The sequence below is a fragment of the Elephantulus edwardii genome, unplaced genomic scaffold, assembly GCF_000299155.1.
Source record: "Elephantulus edwardii isolate Elephantulus edwardi_28Jun2011 unplaced genomic scaffold, EleEdw1.0 scaffold00063, whole genome shotgun sequence".
Taxonomy (NCBI): domain Eukaryota; kingdom Metazoa; phylum Chordata; class Mammalia; order Macroscelidea; family Macroscelididae; genus Elephantulus; species Elephantulus edwardii.
Window position 1 is genome coordinate 4785555 of NW_006399813.1, and position 22122 is coordinate 4807676.

Genomic DNA, 22122 nt, shown 5'->3' on the forward strand with positions numbered 1-22122 from the left:
CAGGAGCTGGAGCTGCTCCCTGTAGCACATTCTGGAGGAATGCAAGGAGAGAATGCAAACACTGGCTTTCAAGGGATAAGAGTATTGAGACCTCTGCATGTCATGAAATGGCCATTCCCGTGACTGTTTGATTATATAATGGTCTGTCTGCACTTTTCTCTATGTATATAAAAATGTACATGTATAAATATAAAAATTAAACTGAATCATGATTCGCTAGTCTGTCCCCGGTGTTGTGTAGTCTGTCCCCGGTGTTGTGGTTTATTTTCATGCCTGGACGCTACAAGGCTTTTCAAAGATCTGTAGTCATCATATGGTGCTCCACTGGTAACGGAAAGGTTGGCAGTTCAAACCCAACCAGCGGCTCATCAGGGCACCTGCTTCTGTAAAGATTACATACAGCCTAGGACAAAACTCTCTGGGGCAGTTCTGCTTTGTCACATGGCTTCCTTATGAGACAGGAAGGACTCAAAGACCCCACCACCAACAGTGTAGCTTCCTAACTTAACGAACGCCATCTCCCTGCAGTGTGGCCTACTGATGAGAATCCAGCTATGGATGATCGAGCTCTGGCTTCCCCTGCCTAACTCCATGGCCACAGGCAGGTTACTCAGGCCCTATCAACCTCACCTACTCCCGTCTTTAGAAGGATGGACGGTCTCCTCCCATGCGATTTACTGCCTCTGAAAACATGCTGGAGGGTCAGCTAACTCATTGGCACACAACCCAACTACTTTACGTCAAAGACAACTCTGCTTGCTTAACGGTAAGGAGCTGGACTGCGAACGCAAATGTACAGTTTCAACCACCAGTTGCTCTGCATGAGAAAGATGGATAGTCTCCTCCCGTGCATTTAACTGGCTCTGAAAATGCACTGGACAATTAGCTTTGAGTAGGTTCCACCTCAGCGCTACACAATGTTATGTACCATCAAGTTGCCTGCAACACACAACGACCCTATGTACAATAGCTCTGAACTCTGCCCTATTTTGAGCTAATTTCTTTGGCTCTGACACACGTACTCCCTAGTCACTGAGCCATTCCATCTCATCAGGGCTCCTCCTTTCCTGCACTGTCCCTCCATCCTTCCAAGCAGGATGTCCCTTCTCCCAGGACTGGACCCTCACAGCAACATGCCCAAAGTATGTGAGACGGAACTTGACAATCCTTGCCTCCAAGGAGCAGCCTACCTCATAAAGGGAGCTCTGATGGGTGTCGTCCACAGAGCTGCCCAACTCACCCAAAGGCTGCGCCTCTGCCGGCTCAAACCTACCAGCAGCTCTGAGGGAGAAAGATGGGACAGTCTCTTCTGGTGTGACAGCTTTGGATGCCCACTGCAGGGCCAGCAGTGAGTCATTTCCAAATCTACAGCAAGTCTGTCCATGAGTGACCCTATGTCAAAGGAATTCAGGAAGATTATGTGAGAGAACATACTATATACTTGACATAGAAAAGGCTCCATAAATAAAGGTTAGCAAATACAGGCGTGTTTTTCCTTTATAAAGCAATTGTTCTTTTTCTTCATAAGCAGTTTAGAAATTATATGTTTGGTGACTATTATGAGGCACATAGACCCAACTTCTCCTGAAAGCTGGTGATCCAGTATTATTTTAACCATATCCATTAATGCTTAAAAATAATATATCTACTCAGTATTGATGCCAGCCAGAACTAAGTTTACAGTCTAAGGTAAGGAGTTACACTACCAGCCCAAAGGCAGGCAGTTCAGATCCACCCATTGCTCTATGGGAGAAAGATGGACAACCTACTGCCATGTGATTTACAGCCTGTGAAAAGCCACTGAGGGTCAGCGAAGAGCCAGTTCCAACTCAAAAGCACATAACGGCTTTAGTGAGGGATGGCCTTGGTAAAGAGAAGCCAGCTTTATTTTATGCATTAATATTTCAAGAACACATTTTTAAACAGATTTTAAAGGGTCTGATGACTATTTGTAAATATCGAAAATAAGGTAAAAACAAATCATCCTTTCTAAGTCTTTTTATAGGTACAAGTGACCTATTCACTTTAAGACAGTCTCTCTCATACTATATAGGTTCTCAAAACTGGTAATTGTTTTAAAAGTTGATACTCAAGTTGGACCGTCAAGTTGGGATAAAATCAACTTATCCTAAGATAATAAGGTAATAAGATCAATTTAGGATGATCTTATTTTTTATGCAAGTTTACGGAGTATAATGATTTTTCCCTTCAACAATTTATATATGTTGTCTCATGACATTAGTTCAAGTCCCTCTGATGTAACAGCACTCTTCCTGCTCCCTCCCTGTGTTTGCCATTTCCATTAGTCCTTAGAAATTGTTCCCAAGTTAGTGATTATTCTAATCACAAAGTCAAGTCTGAGCACACAGACTTAGAATGCTTTGATTTACTTGTCAAAAACTGAAAACTAGGTTTTCAGTTATGAAAAGCATTTTGAATGAAATAGAAAAACAGAAGTATTTTGAATACTATAGCCTTTTCTGCAGGGTTTTGACAATCTTTCCTGCCTTGTCACCTGGTATAGTTAATTTTTCTGAGGACTATGTTCCTCACAAATCTCCATTATCCTGAGATTATACAGTAGGTGAAAAATACAGAAAATAGAGAACCAATGGTACAAGATGGCAAGGGATAAGGGATAACTTAAGTGCCATAAAGGAAAGGTTGTTATGTGCTGTCGAGTCGCTTGCGACTCATAGCTCCCCTATGTACAACAGCTCTAAACCCTGCTCTATCCTGTGCGAATCTGTCTCCGACACACCCACCCTGATTACCCTAGTCTCTGAATCAAATCACCTCATAGAGGGTCTTCCTCTCCTGTGCTGTCCCTCCTCCCTCCCAAGCATGACATCCCTCTCTCCAAGGACTGGTCCCTCCTTGCAACATGTCCAAAGTATGTCAGATGAAGGTTCAGAAGGAGCAGCCTGGTTTAACCCTCTCCTGGTTGAACCAGTTTGTTTTCTTAGCTGTCTATGGTACATTCAATACTCGTCTCCAGCACCACAGCTCAAAGGCATCAATTCTCCTTCTATCCTCTCTAGTCATTGTCTAGCTCTCTGACACATAACAACTGATTGCAAAGACCATGGCCTATATCAGGCACACCTTAGTCTCCAGAGTGACACCACTGCTCTTTAGTACTTTGTAAAGGTCCCTAACAGCAGACTTTCCCATTGTAATAAGTCTTTTAATTTCCTGGCTGCTGGTGCCAAGAGTGTTGACTGGGGAGCCAAGCAAACTAAAATGTCAAGAGAAGCTTCCTGAGGAGGTACCATTTGTTCAGAAACCTGAAGGACATTGATGGAAAAAGTCATCCAAGTCCCTGGGCGGATCTGATACAGAGCCATGGGTTGCACCTGGGAAAAGCCTGTCTGAAGAACAAGGAGATTGGTGGTGCAAGCTAAGCACTTGACTACTCACCAAAAGGTTGGCAGTTTGAACCGACCCAGCCACTCCCCAGCCATGGGAAGATCATCCATCTTTCTCTGTGGGTTTGAACTGCCAGCCCTTGGGGTGGCAGCACAACTCCTTACCCTCCAGTTCCCTGTCATGTACCACGCAACAAAAGTTCCACCTAAAGACAGGAAACAGACTTCTCTCGTGAGATTTTGCTGCCTGTTGCTTTCATTTTACCAAAAACCTTTTCAAGAGCAGATTATTTCCTGCTTGGAGATTTTTCATTTAAACCATGAGTTTTGAGTTATGAAAAGCATTTTGAATGAAGTGAAAAATTCAGGTAATCTAGAGACTGTTACACTAAGAGGGACATATATGTCCCAGTGGGTCTCTGAAGCTGGGGTTGGTCTACATAATGTTTCTTCTCCTTCATTTTGCAGTCCTGCACCAGATGGCAGCAGCTCTGGAAGCCCACCAGAGAGCAGCTTCCCGGGGGAAGGGACGTGGTCATGACATATCCCAGTTCTAAAAAGGCCTGATTTCATTTTTTTTTTCATTTCAACAAAGCTTTATTAATTTTTTTAGCATACTAATAAGAACTCAAATTCATTGCCATTGAGCCAGAATCCACTCTTACCTAACCCGTTTAGCAGCTCTTTTTTTGAGACTGTAAATTTAATAGGAGTTTGATCACTCATTTTTCTCCAGCAGAACTGTTGGTCAAACTGTCAAAGAAGTGGTGCCTTTGGGCTAGCAATACTACTTTTTTTTAAATTTAGGTTGTTTATTTTTCATTTCAATGAACATCTACAGAGATTTTGGGATTCCATTCATTCATTGTTGCACCCTTCTCCCCGCACAAACCCCTCCCCCCTCCGCTCCTCTCCTTGAAACGCAAAAGAAAAACTCCCTCATTGGTACACAATCCCCCCCCCACCTCCCCCAACCCCCCCCCCTAAGCCCAAATATAATCCACTCTACAACCCTCATTGCATACTCCTACGATAAAAATAATGCCCTAAAATATAATACTTTTAGACTATTCTCTCCCCCTTAGACTTCAATGCCGTAAATTAATTAAAGTATCTAGTTTCCTAGCTCAAAAACTCCATGAAGAAACTATCGAGATCTGAAATAAGCAAAAGTTACTTCTTATAAGAGCTAGCATAGAAGAATATGATTAAATTTTTTAAATATTTTAGGTAACAAATACTTTCTCTAGCCACTCAGTGGTCTTTATTTTTCTATTTTTCAGTCATTTGACAATCTTCTGTCTTCACCATCTGCCCTAAGCTGGGCTTTAAACATTCTAATGCAGATAATCATTACCCAAAGAAGCCCAGATTCTGTGACAACTGTCGGGAAGGCTGAGCTTTGTCCACACGCACATTCCACATGGATGAAAATATCACAGAGAGATGACCCCAACGGAGTGGGAGTGAGGGGAAAAATGAATCCACTCAGAAAGATCAAGTTTTTGTTAAAAATATTTATTTAAAAAAATACAACTGTAGTCCATTATCTAGTTGCACATATATCTATTAACATAACATTTTGAACTTTAGTAAATTTGCTATGGTGCTTTCTTAAAGCTGGTTTACATTATATAAAGCAGAGTCCTCTGTCAGTTCTTACATAAAATAGTTTTTGAAATGTATCATTTTGCTAAAAAGATGTGTATCACCATTATAGAATTTAACAAAAGTTTTGCATAAAACTTGAAGCAATAGAAAAGCATCACCTGGCTGGTTATTCAGCACAACTCCCGCCTGTGTTGGGAGGGGCATTGAGCATCATTTACACTTCCCCCCCCCATTTAAAAGCAGCATATAATAAAGCCCTCAAAGTGCTAGCACAACCCTGCCTCACCCAACTAAATGCTACATAAAGTTTCCTTGCTTCCAACAGGAGAATTCAAGACTCTGGCCAGCATCATCCTAACCGACCTCAAAATAAGAAGACCCCTTTGGTGCCCGACAGGTGAGTCTGAACTGCTGAGTGACCGGAAGTGGCAGTTCCTCTCCAGTTCATCAACATTGAATGGGAAGTTTCATAATGGTTAGCAGTTACCAAGTTAAGTGCTTTTCAATGATAAAAGGGATATAAAAAAGGTGATTTCAATACTTCACGGTCTCCCTACTGGCAATCACACTGAAATGAGTTCAAGCGAATTCTTAGTAACACAAGCAGTTCTTCCTTCCTTCGGGCAGGTGAGCACTTGCATCATGTATAAGCATTCTATCTCAAGACAAGCTGCGGACACCAAGTATTGTAAGACAAAGATTTCAAGAAATAAACATGGAAGTAACCATTTCTCAGCTGATCTCATCCAGCGTTAAGCAAAGCACCCCAAGGAGTTCTTATTACCACACATCCCACACTAAGACCTATGTGAGCACACAGTGCAGCCGTCCCATGCCATACATGCTTTTTAAGTTGGGTGAATGAAAATCAAGAATTTACTATTTAACACCTTTGACTCTTTTAAGTGAAGGCCACCATACACTGGTGTCAGTGTCAGGCTGTTGAAATTGCAAAACACCTAACTACACTCATTTTCCCACTAATTACACTCATTCCCAGGTGCTTCTTGGGAGGGATCATTTTAGGATGCAGTATGGCTTGTGAAAAAAATGTTCTCTTCCAAAACGTATATACTAGTTTTCTCTTTTAGCCCAATTTGACTATTCAGTAAATAAAGGACATAATCCTAAAAACTAATATTAGTTTAAAAAAACCTAAAACAATTTATTAATCTCAAACCAAATGCTTAAGCCCAAAGCTAACCAGTAGCAAAATGACTGAACTGAGTTTCATATTTAATCTTTCTTAACCACAAAGATAAATGAAAGTGCTAGAATGCAAAAGTGAAGGCAGATCTGATTGTTATTAGCAAAAGATCTAGGGCCAAATCAAACAGACAGGCCTAAAGTAATCAAGAATTAATTGCATTAATTTTTTCCTATTTTTACATATGTGCATCTTAGCTAATTTCACTAATATGCTACTATGTTACATAAGCAATGAATGTAATATACATATAAAGGCTACTTGTAATACTGCCCCAAAAACAGACAAAAAATGAAATGTCTTACAAGGGACTATGTCCCCTACAGAGCAACAATAAGCAAAAATGCTTAAAAAAGAAAAAATAATTAAAATTGGATACTTAACAAAGTTGAATATAATCCCTCAAATCAATAAAAAATGGATATATTTCCACAAAGTACAATATTTAAAGTTTGTAAATTATTTTAAGACAGCCTGGTCAAAAGAGCATTCATCCCATGCAGAGAGCCTAGAAGAATGGCTCATTAGGTAATCTGTTTGTCCCTTCTCCAAAGAGTCTTATATCCCAGAAAACAAAGAAGACCTTACTTCCCTGACCTTCAATTGCCTCAGGGTGAAACTAAACAAAATAATAACTAAGTGCTTCCAGTTATTAAAAACAAAACAGTGCTAACAGTGGTGCCAAGGACGTGCCGAGTGACTGGTCACCAGTATACGGCATCCCCACCCCTGAACTCCAAGGGTGCTTTAGTGATTCCCTTTGCTAGAGCTCTGGCCCAGCCACAGGGCACCCCTGGTCCAGAAGATCCCAGGCCTGTCCTAGCCAGGCTCATAATCCTTGGAAGAAACAAGAGCCAGAATAGCCCCTTATGAGATGGAAAACAAGGCAAAGCTGAGACTAATGCTGAGGATATATAGGTTTTGAAAGGATAAATTAGGTCACCATGCCAGAATCCTTCCACTAGTGCATCGATCCAGGGTCAGAACGCTGTACTGTAGAAATTCTGCTTCTAATAGAAACCTCCTTCCTGAGGAATTGGTTGCTCAACCAAATCAAATATGCAATTTTTTAAAAAAGAGGGTAAGTATCCCTAATAATTAGATTACCTAAATATCCCAATCATATATAAGAACATTTCAAGATGATTTTGTTTCTAATAGGTCACAAGGAGCATTGTTCTCTCAAATTGGAACAATCAATCTTTAAGACGCATGATTTAGGTGTGGAAAAACCTAAAATGTACAAGGCATTCATCTTTAAGAAGTGGCAACTGCAAAATGGAGTAAGTCTGGGTTTTTAATTTTTCAGTTTTATAATAAAATAGCCTAGAAGCTACTTCTAGTCTGAAGAATGAGTAACATGTGTTCCCTCTGAAAAGTACACATACGCTGTGTGTATACACACACACTCTCTCTCATTACCCAATATATCAAAATGACTTGGAAACAAATGTTCTGACCCCTAATTATATATTTCAAAGTGGAAGTTTAAACTTCCTGATGTGTATTTCAGTCAAAATATTTAAGACCAAATTACTTAGTTAATATATTAGATTAAGTAAAAAAGATTAAAGTACAGAAAGCTAGTATGATTGTCTTCATTGTGTATTTTCTTGCTAATGGTTTGACATCAGGGGAACGGTGGAGTTTCTGTAGGAAGTCTAAAGCCACCACCTGCCCCTCACATGAGCACTCTGGATTCCCATCTTTCATGGTGGTTAAGGGTGAATGGCAGCATCTAGAAATTGCTACTTTCTGGTAGGCTGTGGCTTTATCACAGTCATGAAAAAGTGGCATGAGGAAACTGGCAGCTTGCAATGGAACATTTATTCCATGCCAATAACTCACCTTTCAGATGTGCTCAGTTCACAGGTCAAAACATGATGTTTTGTACTAATGAGTTCTACCAAGCACAAGAAATGAAAGCAAGTGGTCGGCTTGCTTAATACACTCCCCACAACAAGAATCCTAGATTCTAAGATTGCAACAACTCCAGCAAGTGGAGTCCTGAGGACACGAGAGGCACCTTGCCTCGGTCAATACCAGCAGCATTCAAAACAATTAACAAATCATTTGCCCGCTGACCCAAAGCCAAGCAGATAATGAGCTAAATACTTTCCACGGAAACCATTCTCGAGTCAGCCAGTCTGCTGAAGAGAACATGATCAACTCTTCTACTCTCTGTCAGAAGTTCATACACTCTGTCATCTCCTCAGACTACACAGTGGCACACTTGTGCATTTCTGCTGGTCTGTTGATTCCTTCGGAGCCCTGAGGCTTCTGCATAGACACTTACTCTCGATACCCACACCTGTTTACACAACAATGGCACATTTCTAAATTTCTGGCAGGTTAAGTGGCATTTAAAAAAACCAAAACCCAAACAAACAGTAAATGAAAAGATAAACAGGGCCATCAAGAAAAGCATTCCTTCAGATGCTGAAATGTCACCTCAGCTCCCAAAAAACTGAACAAAAACTGATTAGAAAATGAAAGTTATCCCATATTTAACCAGGAAGAAACCTGAAAAAAAAAAACTGTTGGTAAAATGTAACATTAAAGAAGCCTTAAAATTTTATAAACAGGCCAGTAAAATAAATAAGCCACAGAACCATGCCTATAATACAATGAGGGCAGAGACAACAGGCTGCTGTCAAAAATAGCATGCACGAAGTTCTGGGGCACATTTGGAAGAGGGTTGTTATTTGGCAACTTATGAAAAAGAATGAATGTGACATTTCAGAATACTGATGACAAGCTCTCCTGGAAAAGATTTCACATGAAAAGAAAACATGCAGAAGGTTTCTCTCAGCATCGTGACAAATGGAGATAGATAGATCTGTAAATACACGCACACACATTGTTTTCTCCTCCAGACTCAACAGAGAAGCAATATCCTGAGTCAGTGGACAGTTGAGGATGTGCCTCCAGACCATACAGAAGACAACCAGGGGACTGTCGGAACTTCCTGCCGTGTGTACTTTTTAAGTTATACTGGATTTCTGGTTTGTGCCTGTTTAACGGGCAGACATTAGTGTGGCACCAGTGTGTGTCACTGGGTCAGCCGCAACTCATGGAGGCCCCATGTATTGGCTGACGAGGTTTACCAAGCTGTCATCTTTGCAGAAGCTGACTGTCATGGCTTTCTGAGAGCTGCTGAGAGGTCTGAACTGCTGACCTTGCAGGAAGGTTAGCAGCAGTGTTTAACCATTGTGCTTCATTATTATAAACCCACTGGTGTCAGGTCATTTCTGTCGGATGGCACGGCAATCCTCTATGGAGTTGTAGATCATTATGGGAAGAGATTGTCCACTCTTTCTGCCTGTAGAGTGACTGCTGGATTCGAACTACCAATCTTTCGGTTAGCAGCCAGCCTCACATGTCACAAACTATGCCGCCAGGGGTCCTATTCATTAGTACAGTCGCATGTAATTGTACATAGAAATGTATGGGCTGTTATTAAGGTTAACTGTATGCTGAAACTTTCCACTGATGAAGAGGTGTGTTCAAAAAGTTTGGAGACTGCTTCTCTGAACAATTACGGAGTGCCTTTTAACTGTGCTTAAATTCACTAGAAAGAAATAACAAAAGCTACTTTTTAGAACCTCACAACCTCAACAGAAATTCTGAGATCAGGAGGGAAAAATGTTGTTGGACTAGACACAGACAATGCAAGGTGTGAATGGGACTGAAGTGATATGATCAACAGTCTGGAGTCACTGCTCCAGGATCCCAAGTCTATAATCTCCTTTGCCCTCTGAGAAACAGTATGAAGAAAGCCAGAAAGCGTGCCAGATAAACAGATTTGACAATCAGTCTTACCCTTTTTAACCTCTAAAACAGCATGTAAATCTCTAGATTTCTAGCTCATAGCTTGAGCTAAGGTTGTAAACTTTTCTTAATAAAAGGAAAATACATAGACAAAGACATATACACAAGCATCCCCCAAATGAGCTGATCTCAAAGAGAAGGCAGACTGTCATCAACTTCCGAAAACTTCACACCTCTCAGAGGTGTCCTGGGTGGGTTTATAGAAAGAAGACTGACAAAACTGGTTTGGAGGAAGTTGCTACTCCTGTCTTTCTCTGGTACCCCTGGCTCCCAGACATCCCTGTGCTAAGACTATCAAAGATACTGTCTCTGAAAACAGACACATGGCTTTTTCTCCTTTAATGAAAAAAAAAAAAAAAGGTAAAATACTTCTGTTCTTTGCAAATTTAAAACTTCTAGCTAATTCATCAGTCTGTACTGATCTATCACTTTAGGCATAATACATTTATTCACCTAATAAACTATTTCAAAGTGCTGTGGAGAGGTCAAGGTCCCCTTTCAAAAAGGCACGCAAACTGCATCATCATGCATGGCTCCCTTCCCATTAGCGCCGAGCACTGCTGTCCGAAACCACTATTGCACTTCTCAGGCACCCAGCTTTCAGGTGATAACCGCAAATGAACCAGTAACAGATCTCCAGCTTACATAAATAAAGGTAATGACAATTTCCCTTCCACTATGGAAGAGCTAGTATAGCCCTGTCTCTAGACTGCTTATAAACAACCTAAGGGGAAGATTATGTATCTGGAAGACTCTGGTTTGTCTCAAAATGTCACTGTCCTTACTCTCTCATTCCATTCCATTCACGTGACTCAGTTAAAGGAACTATTTCTGAGGTGAAAATAAGAGTTTAATGGGTAAGGTGGTGGAGGCAGCATATAATTTCACCCTGGGCTTTGAAATGAAATATATCAACAAAAAGTCCTCCTTGTGGAGAGGATGTCAGTTTAGGGTTTGAGGAATCAACCAATCTGTCTGCATCTGGCCCTGGTTGTTCAGGGTAATGTTTTATAAATGTGGTTATTCAGACATCAGGCTTAAATTGTTTACCTCTAATACAAACAACTCAGTCCCTATGTGTGTGCATTCTCAAATGAACTATGTTCTTCCCCAATTAAAAAGAAATTGAAAGGAATGATGAGCCCTGCTTTCCCTCACAACTGACAGGAAACTTCCCTTCGCATTTCATCTTCCTAATTACATTTTTTAACTATCATAATCTGTTTAGAGCCTTAAGTTAAAAGGAAAGAGATAAATATGCAAAAGAAAATGAGCAGGAAAAGAGGGCCCTTTACTTTGCCTATCTTCTGTCTAGGACTTTCGTGGTCTCAAATTATTCAACTGAATCTTTTTCTTAAGTGTCTCCAATTTTCAAATACTCAGGTTCATCACCAGTAAAAGTCAACATGTACCACCCTGTGACCCAGGAATACGAAATCACAATGCCCAGGCAGTGAACAGACTTTCATGAGATTGGGGGCGGTTCCCATATTCTCACTTTATATTCCAAGCACTGTCTTCAACCCCAAGTTTAAAGCCTTCCTAAGCTGCAGAAGCCCAGCTCCATGCCTTGCTGACAGGATCAGACAAGATCACACATGTGCCTAAGGGACTCACCCGGAGGAGATGTAAACAAGATATCTTTTGGTGGAGTTGCTTATATATATCACAGATGACAGCAGAAAAAAAAATCCCCACAAGTATTGTCTCATTCTTTCTCTTGTGTGAACAGAAATGATTCCTTTTCCTCCAATGATTATTAACTGGTCACTTTTAGTGGTTCAGCAGAGCACACCTAAATCCTAAAGATAAGGTCAATTTCACTTTCAATTTCTTGAAATAATGCACTCTATTATTCCCCCATCCCAATAACCAGAATGAGTAACTTTGCCCTTAATTGTTCTTGCAAGGCAGATCCCACCTCCAAAATGTCTTTAATACAAAGCTCAAAACATTAAGAAGAAGAAAAAAAAATGAGAAGGAAGTGGAGGCTGGACTCCAATTAAGGCATTTTTATACATAGTTCAACTTGAGTCCTATCCAAAGGGAATCTTAAAAAGGCAGTTCAATGAAGAATGGCAAAAATCACAATAATCCATTTTCAACTCTGTGGAGTTTCCAACTGCTCAACTTCAAATGTAATCAAGCTGAGAGTATGTTTCTTTGTTCCTTAGTTGACTGTAACATTCCACGGTGCATATGTTATGTTTTCTGCAGGTCTGGGGAAAATGGGCCAGGGGTGGAAGGTCCATCCAGGCCAGACAGAGTGAATGGCCCGTGACTGTTCAGCACAGAAGGAAACTGAGAAAGAAAATAAAACACATTATTATCTGATTACTCAACCACAATTTGTACTTTCTGTCCTGACTATACTCCTGAGACAGGACACAACAGGCTCCTGCAGTGGCTCACAGGGCCTGCTCCTTCTAAAGTCAGATGAGGAGTTGTTTATCAAGGAGGAACATGATATCATAAAAAAACTTCAAAGAAAAATCTTGGTTGTCCTGAGTACTTAATATTAATGTCCTCCACCCCATCGAGAGTTCTGGTAGCCTAGTAGGTAAGGAGTTATGCTGCCAACTCAAAAGCAAGAGGCTCAAATCCACCAGCTGCTCCACAGGAGAAGGATAACCAATCTCCTTTACAGCCTCTGAAAACCTGCTGGGGAGGCAGCTATGAGTCTGCTTTGACTCAACGAATACAAGACAACCACAAAACCCTGCCTCTATGGAACAGAGAACAAACCTCTACCTTCCCTTATAGTCTAAGTTTACTTTACACTTCATTCCCAAATAAAGACTTCAAAAAATTCAGTAATGAAAATATGGACTATAGAATGTAATTAAGTTATAAAACAAATGATGGACCTTCTGAAGGGATCCAGAAAGGTCCAGAAAGAAGTGCTTCTCAGTGACTTCTCTGTACTGGCACAAACAAAAGGCTCACCCTTGAAGAGTTCCCAGTTTGCATTCGAAAGGCAGATGAGCACTAAGTGTTCACTTAAGGTTTCGTATCACTTTGTTGTTGTTGTTATGTGCTGTTGAGTCAAAAATCAACTCACAGCTACAGCATGTTTTCAGAGGCTGTAAATCACATGAGAGGAGACTGCCCGTCTTTCTCCTGCAGAGCAGTTGGTGGATTCAATCCTTGTGCCTTTGGGTTAGCAGCACAATTCCTTACCCACTAGGCCACCAAAGCTCCCCTCAGATCACTTTGTACTTCAATTATCTGTTGATGGGAGGGGAGAAACACATTCAATTAAAAGAGAGCTTTTGGCAAACAATCAACATTTTCATTATACACATATTTTTAAGATATAGTATCTTTTAACATTTTTCAACCATTAGTTTGCCCCTAAGTGTAAGCATCCTTACACTCTCATTCTTTTTGGAATAGTAAGGTAAAAGAAGGCAATTAAAATCTTTCTGGTTCTGCATTGTTGTTGTTGTTATGTGCCATCGAGTCGTTTCCGACTCATAGCGACCCTATGCACAACAGCTCTAAACCCTGCTCTATCCTGCGCCAACCGCACCGCCTCTGACACACCCATCCCGATTACCCCAGTCACCGAATCAATCCATCTCATGGAGGGTCTTCCCCTTCTGCACTGTCCCTCCACCCTCCCAAGCATGATGTCCCTCTCTGAGGACCCATCCCTCCTGGCAACATGTCCAAAGTATGTCAGACGAAGCCCCAGAATCCTTGCCTCCAAGGAGCAGCTTGGTTTAATCCTCTCCAAGATGGATCTGTTTGTTTTCCTGGCAGTCCAGGGTACATTCAGTACCCTTCTCCAGCACCACAGCTCAAAAGCATCCACTCTCCTTCTGTCCTCCCTAGTCATTGTCCAACTCTCTGATGCATAACAAGCGATTGCAAATACCATGACCTGTATTTGTGTCTGTCAGATACTCCTCTAAATCTGAACATTCAGATTAAGACAGACTAGGAAGAAGGACTGGCCACCCACTTCTGAAATAGCAGGCCTCTGAAAACCCTATGCACAACAGAACACACGCAGATTAACAAAAAGGGCAACCTAGGTAGAACCATCAAGTATAGAAACACAAGGGAGGAGGAACAGCTGTAAGCAGACCCTAGTGATTGGTACATGGAATGTGAGAACCATGAATGAAGGAAAATTAGAAATTGTTAAGAAAGAAATGGAACGCATAAATATTGACATATTAGGTATTGGAGAGATGAGATGGACTGGCATGGGGCATTTTGAGTCTGATGACCATATGATATATTACTCTGGTTCTGCATTAGTTTATGTAAAAAGTTCTAAATTACAGATAAGGAAGTGAACTGGGATTTTTACCCCCTCTTATCTGACACACTTAAAGCGCTGACAACGCTCCGGTGGTAGAGTTCAGAGGAAGTTCTGTGCCAGCCGAGGCTGTGTATCTCTAGGTGACCGACTCCACCAGCGGCTCTAAGGGAAGAAGGTGGGCAGTCTCCTCCGTTCAGGTGTACAGCCTCGGAAACCAGGTGAACTGCTCTAAGTCCAAACCAGCTCAACGCCGTAACTTTGAGTGAGGCAGTGTCCATACCGACTCTGAGTGTGTAATGGGTGTATGTGGTAAGCTATTCTCAAAAAATGTTCTGTATGTTTTTCAAATCCTCATTTACAAGGAGAAACTTTAGAGGCAGAGAGAGAGTCCCCCAAAATACCATACATAATTTAACTATATTTTCTAAAACACAAGGAGGATTTGTAATGTTTAAGGGGGGGGGATCAGGTGGCCTTAAAATCTACCATAATATTGATCAATTCTTGGTATATTTCAAAAGTAGTAATGGTGTGATATTAAATGATGAGAAGGAAACTCTGTTGTGAATATTATCAACCTGCTAACTGACTAGAAAATCAGCACTTGGAAATTTAAAAATAAACTCAGGGATTATTTATTAGATGTAGGCTTCAGAGTGAGCAAACTAAAGAAGAAACTCTGTCTTTTAGCCTCTTTCTTCATTCAACATGTTTCAATTCTAAGCCAGCCTTTCAAGTCATTTACCTGGAAAAGTGTGTTAGCACCTTGCAGTCTGGCTGGACTTAGAGGAGCGACAGGGCTGAGGGTACTCCAGAAGTGGATGCTGGAGAGTAAGGGGCTTGGAGTCAGTAAGATGGGCGTCTGCAACACAAAAAGCAAAAACATCTGTCAGATGAGCTGGCAGGATTATGTCTTCTCCTTAAAATAGTTACATGCATTGCCCTGAATCAATTATGTCCATACTCTACTTCAAGTACCTCCAAAGTCTAAAAATCTATCATGAGGAAAACTTCACAAAGTATTTGTTGAATCTAAGAAAGATAAAGGTTAAAGTAACTAAATCTTAGTCCAGTTCGAATAGGGTGTTTCCAAATAGGAGAATCAACCCAAATTCCGAGACAGAGGGATCATGGAGAACTGAGTCACAAACAGGTTTCTTTCTTTATAATGAGACGGTCTAGGAGTAAATGCATCTATTAAAATGTTATACGAGGTGAGCAAGTTAATAAATACCTAATGTAACTGCATAAACTTGTTACTCAACCTCATGCAGCCATTTTTCTTAAGGTTCTCAGGACCTACTGTTTTCATTCCTTGAGATCCTCAATTGTGTGGTTTTTGGTTTTTTTTAAAAAAATAAGGCATCATCTAGATTTTTAAGATCAAATAAAGAGATGCTTTGTTTTCTTTAGGAGGAAGTAGAAAAGTAAAAATATTTCTTGATTTATGCAGCACATTAAAAACTTTAATAGTTTTTAATACTCCCGCTCTTTTATTTAGAAATCCAAATTGAGTTAAAAAAATTGGATTACTTGTACAGGGTCAAACATAACCCTTCTAAGATGAGATGAGTAGCAAAATGAGTGTATAAATTCTGAATTTGGCTTAACAAAGGGGGCACTAAAAAGGAAGGAAGGGCTACCTGTGAAAACAGTGCCGGTGTGAGAGAAGCTGTGGGCAGAGATGGGCTCAGGATGCCCAGTGGGCTGGGATCGCTCGTGATCACCAGGGTGGGTGCCAGTTCCAACCCCTTGGGTTTCTTGGACCTTGATGAATTATTTGTTTTGTCCTTTTCTGGCAAAATGCAATCCTGCTCGTCAGACTCCAGTTTCAAGTTCTCGGCAAGGTCCATTGACTGAGAAGCCACTGAATCAATGTCTGTGTCAAGGTCTGGGTTAGAACTCAGTGGTGGCGAGGGTGTTCGAGGAGGCTCCTGCAAAGGGGACAGGGACGGGACGGGAGGGGAGGGAGGGGTCAGAGTGGCAGTTATGTTAGAGGTGGTCACTGGTGCCTCCAGGGAAGGCAGTTTCGGGGAAACCATTGTCTCCAATGCTTGGATGGTTTCTTCTGAAGACTGAAAAATACTCGGGCCAACTGAGACGGTGGCAGCAACAGGCTCAAGCGGTGGCTTTTTAGAAGGTGTTGTCACAAATTTGATGACAGACAGTGCTGGCTCTTGAGGCGATTTCTTCTCTGCCAGTTTCTCTGCTGGATTCTCAATCTTTATGGATTTGAAAAGCTTCTTATTGGAGGAGTTCAGAGAGTTGAGAGTAAAGGAAGAATATAAGCCAGAGTGTATGTAGTCATTGCGGCTGGAGGCCTTGGCGCCAGGCTGCGGGGCCTTCTCCTTGCCTCCGTGCTCCACGTCTTTGGAACTGCTGCTGACATCACTGAAGCCTGAGGTTTCACAATCTCCCTCAATCCTGCCCACTGCCATTGGATCCATGTTCAAAATCTCCGGGTAAGAGACAAATTTGTACACAAACTTCTGACCATTGACTTTTTTGATGATATTCTGTAGGCATATAAAATAAGCATTCTTATACTTTCTTACAAACTTACATCTCATGGCATATACAAAAAAAAGTGGCCTAAGAAGGTTCTCTCTTTGCAAACAAGGCAGTACAGTATGCATAAATACTTCAAAATGATCTAAATTTTCAAAATCATCTAAACTTATCTAGCCATCCCAAACACAATCGCTACCACCATAGACCATAAGTTGAGGCAAAGGCATTTAAATGTCTGCACAAAAACAAAGATTGTTTTTTTAACTGCTTAACACTCTTAACCAAGTATCTGTACTAAGTCAGAAACTGCTGAGCTATAATCTCAAATAATTCCATTACCAGGCACCCATGTTCTGAGTATGCAAAGAGGAATTTAGGACATTACTTCTGCTAAGGTTCTTGGGTTTGTCAGAAATTTTTTTTCTAGTATCTTTAAATAGAAAGCTAGGAGGACCAATCATTGAGAGAGTAATGATATGAGGATCTCAGTTTCTTACCCCTCATCTCAACTATCATTCCCACTGGAACTGGCTCAAAGTTAATCCCTTAAGAGGGGTTTCAGAGACTATACACTATGCAGATGGAGACTGTCTGTCCATGCCCATCTTTCTCACCCAGAGTAGCTAGTGGATTCGAACTGCCCACCTCTGGATTAGCAGTGCAACTCCTTACCCACTAGGCCACCAGAGTTGCCTACTTTCTTGAGCCATTTACTTTTACAACAGTCCCAAAATGTATTAAAATAATTGCAATTTAAAAAAAATGGAATTTTAACTTTGAAATCCACATTATGTATTAACTGCCATTTTTTTAAAGTATTCTTGTCTTCTCATAGAGATGCACTAAAAACAAAAATTAAGTAAATTATGACATACACATGAATAATAATTGTTCTCAAGAATGAGTAGTAACAATCCTCAAGAATCTCCAGTTTTCTTTCTCTTATTCCAACTCTGGACTCACTTTGTCTTTGATTTTTCTAACGTGTTTTACTGTGAAGAAGTGACAGAGCAAACTGATTTTCCACTCCACAGTGCATACACATTGTTCTGTGACACTGATTCCAATCCCTACAATGGAACAGCACTCTCCTCCCAGTATTTCCCTTATCTAGTTGCCCTTTTCCCTATCTTTTCTGCTTTCTGAGCTGCTCTTTTCCCTCTCACATGGCCGGCTGGTCTGAGACGTGCATACTCCTGTTAACACTCTCACTGACCTTATAGACTGTCTCCCGATGGAGTCAAAGCGGTCACAGGGGCTCACAAGGTGACCAAGGGCCATGGTCTTGGGGGTCCTACCAGTCTGTATTGGCGTAGTGAGTGTGGTCTTTTTAATGATTTTTCATTTTTACTTTTTTCTCGTACGCTACTGGGGCCTTGTATGGTGATCTCTTCCAGAGCAGCAGGCCAGCAGCTGGGTTCCATTAAATTCCTCTGGTTTAGTCTTTTAAAGACAACTGCAAGCAGGTGCAGAACGTGCACCGTATTTTCATATATAATATGCTCATGAAAATAACTCACAAAAGGTGCATAGTGTCCCTAGGAGACTACTGCACAAGGTGCGGGCATTGTGTGGTTTGCCACAATTGTAAAGTGTATGTTGTGGAACTCTGCAGTAATTCAGCTGGAACATTTTTTCCTTTCATCCTCATTCCAAAGTGCCAAAACCCGGAAAGGTAATCTCTCTTATCTCAAGTAAAGAGAAGAAACAATTCTTTCATTAAGAATCTCTACACAAGCATCAGGAAGCTCTACTGGCCTAGTGGTAAAGAGCGGTGCTGCCAGTCCAAAGGCAAGCAGTTCAAATCCATCAGCTGCTCCAAGGGAGAAAAATAGGCAATGTTCTCCTGTGCAATTTACAGCCTCTGAAAAGCCACTAGAGGGTCAGCTATGAGTCAGCTCCAACTCCATGGCACAAAACACCACCACCACAAATATCAAAGGAACACTGCTGATACAGTGTATTTATTCCATGATGGATGGCTAACTGCAAGGCTAGCGGTTCAAATCCACCAGCTGCTCCATGGGCAAAAGCTAGGCTGTCTTCTTCCCACAAAAACATAGTCTCAGAAAGCTGATGGAAGGGCATCATGAGTTGGAACTGTCTTGAGAACAACGTCTTTGGTTTCCTTTGGTTCAAAGTATCAGAGACGTTTTACTGGCTCAGTGGTTAAAGCTTTCCGCTGTTAACCAACAGGCAGTTCAAACCCACCAGCTGCTCCAGGAAGAAAAATGAAGCCGTCTGCCTCCATGAACATTTACAGCCATGGAAACCTTACGGGGTGGTGCTTCTCCATCCTATAATGTGACTAGGACACAGAACCCATGCCATGGCAGTGAGTCTGAGATATACACAGATTTACACACACACACACACACACACACACACACACACACACACACACACACTATGTAATAAAGAAATAAAATAAAAAGAGATATAATATATAAAGGTGCTCTGGTGGCCTAGTGGTAAAAAGCCGTGCTTCAATCCCAAAGCTCTGTGTTTTTAATCCACCAGCTGCTCCAAAGGAGAAGGACTGGCAATCATGTGACTAACTGCCTTTGAAAACCCACTGGAAGGTCAGCTATGGGTCAGTTCCAACTAGATGGCACACAAAAAGAACAAAATGCTATCAAGATTGGGATAGGTTATTACCTTGACATAATAATATCTGAGGGCTCGACTAAGTTTGTCGTAATTCATGTTTGGCTTGTTTTTGCGAATTCCCCAGAGACGAGCCACCTCTTCTGCCTGCAAAAGCTTGAACTCCCCATTGTTAGAGGTCCAGCAGATCATGTGCTTGTTCTGAGGCTCCTGGAGGAGCTGCAGGAGGAACTGCCACAGGGTGATAGCACTGTCCATAGCAATGACCTGAAAGAAATACAGACGAGACACAGAAGATAAACAGCCAACACTTCTGATCCACTCCACGTCAGCTTGACATGCTCTCAGTGAATTACTTCAGCGAAAACAATCCTTAAGACTGGCACTACTGCCTCATTTTACACAAGAAAAAAAGGATTCATTAAAAGCGCAGGTAATTTGTCTAATACCATAAGCAGGTTTAATCCCCAGGCAATTTGGACCCAGAGTCTAAACTCTTAACTGTCTTGGGAGTCTGTTTAAGAAGCCTCTCTTTCTCATGCAACAAGTCAATTTTAGGAAAAGTATAACTAATGCTGTCAACTACAGAAGTAGACTGATGATTATCAATTACTCGTAATGAAAATACATTGTCCGATTCTAAGGAGAGTGAGTGTGTGTAATGTGTGAGAGTGTGTGTGGGGGGGATTATATAGGGCAAAGACATAAGGTGGGCACAGGTGAACAGAGGCAGGCTACAGGCATTTTACTTCACTGGTATTTCCCCTCTGGAATAGTTTCCTTCATCATAAACATAATTTGCAAATAACTTGCCAGCACTGAGAATCCAGCACAATGTTCCTTGATTTAATTCAGAAGTTCTGTCATCTGTCCACAGGGATTCTATTCATGTGGATCCTCCTTTCATTTTATTATCAAGCCATGATCTGAAGAAAAATCCTCAAGTTTTAGGATTTCCCTGTTCGTCCAGTTTCCTAACCTTGATGCCAGTACCAATACTTGGGGCCAAATAATTCTTTGTGGTGGTGGCTGGTCCTGTGCATTGCAATTTAGCAGCATCCCTGGGTCACTGTTCACTAGATGATTGTCACGCCGTATCCAGCTTCAATAATCAACAACCAATAGGTCTCTAGAAATTGCCAGATGTCTCCCAAGGAATAAAACCACCCCAGGTGGGTACTACACCCACTCCTTACTTCTGGAGCCTATCTAAGTGTTTCCAATTTACAATACTGAAAAACCTACAGTCCAACGATTTGGCACATTCTGGCAGTAATGAATGCTGAGGTCCCTGATCAGTAGACCCTGCGTGCACAGAGAATGAAGTGCACAGTATTTTGCTGTCTGGGAGGGAGAGGGGCACAGACTCCCTGAGCATCCAGGGTTTCAGGCAGAGCAAATGGGGGGTTATATTGGGGCTTGCAGGGATGAGTGGCCTCTCAGTGGGTCCTAGGTGCCCACAAGGGGCTGAAGCCAGGGCATTAGTAAGTCAGTATTCTGAAGGTGGACTACCCTTGGGGTAGTTTGAAGCCCCAGCTACAAACTCCAAGAGGCAGTAGGGACAGGCCTTGGTCAGGCTGGTTTTGTTGTTAGGGGCTGTCGAGTGCAACTCACAGCAACCTTAGGATGAACAGATCTGAGCCCTGTCCTATCCTGTGCCATCCTTACAATCTCTGACACACTTGAACCCATTGCTGCAGTTATTGTGTCAATCCATCTTGTTGACGGTCTTTAGCTCCAAAGCATCAATTCTTCTTCTGTCAACCTTATTAATTGTCCAGCCCTCAGATGCACAGCAAATGACTGAGAAGACCATGGCCTGAATCAGGTGCACGTTAAGTTTTCAAACTAGCATCATTGCTCCTCAGTAATTTGAAGAGATCCATGACAGCAGACTTTCCCAAAGCAACATGTCTCCTGATCTGACTGCTGGCACCAAAGGTGTTGACTGCAGAGCCAAGTAAGATGAAATCACTGACAATGTCAATCTTTTCTCCATCTGTCACAATGTTGCTTATCAGTCCAGTGGTGAGGATTTTTGTCTTCTTTACGTTCGATGTAATCTGTATTGAAAAGTATAGTCTTTGATCTTCTAAAGCAAGCATTTTAAGTCCTCCTCACTTTCACCAAGCAAGGCTGTATCATTTGCATAACATAAGTTGCTGATGAGTCTTTGTCCAATCCTGACACCACTTTATTCTTCATTGAGTTGAACTTCTTGATTGACTTGCTCAGTGTACAAACTGAATAGGTATGGAGAAAGGATACAACTCTGATGCACATCTTTCCTGATTTTAAACCATGTGGTGGTTCCCTTGCCCCATTCAGACAACAGTTTCTTGTTCTAGGAATAGGTTTCATATGAGCAATATTAAGTGTTCTGAGTTTCTCATTCTTGTCAATGTTAGCCAGTTTGTTACGATCCACACAGTAAAATGCCTTTCATAGTCAATAAAACACAAATAGACATTCTTCTAGTATTCTCTGCTTTCAGCCAGGATACCTCTACCATCAGCAATGATATCCCTGGTGCCATGGCCTCTTCTAAACCTCACCTGAATTTTTGGCAGTTCTCTCTCAATGTTCTAGCTGGTTTTGGATGGCTTTCCGCAATATTTTGCTTGCATGTGATGTTAATGATACTGCTCAGTCATTTCCTCATTCTGTTGGATCACCTTTCTTGAGAATGGGAACAAATATGGATCTCTTCCAGT

The 22122-nt window shown here is 41.5% G+C and overlaps 1 protein-coding gene across 1 annotated transcript; it reads right to left on the reverse strand.

The window, feature by feature from the left end:
* Positions 1-12219: 12219 nt before the first annotated feature.
* ELK4 (ELK4, ETS-domain protein (SRF accessory protein 1)) lies at positions 12220-19669 on the reverse strand. The gene is made up of 4 exons (XM_006887916.1): positions 19460-19669; positions 15934-16806; positions 15036-15152; positions 12220-12318 (listed from the first exon to the last, which is right to left on the reverse strand). Exons 1-4 carry the CDS (start codon positions 19664-19666, stop codon positions 12220-12222), a joined length of 1296 nt encoding a protein of 431 aa, XP_006887978.1. The 5' UTR covers positions 19667-19669.
* Between the last annotated feature and the right edge of the window lie 2453 nt (positions 19670-22122).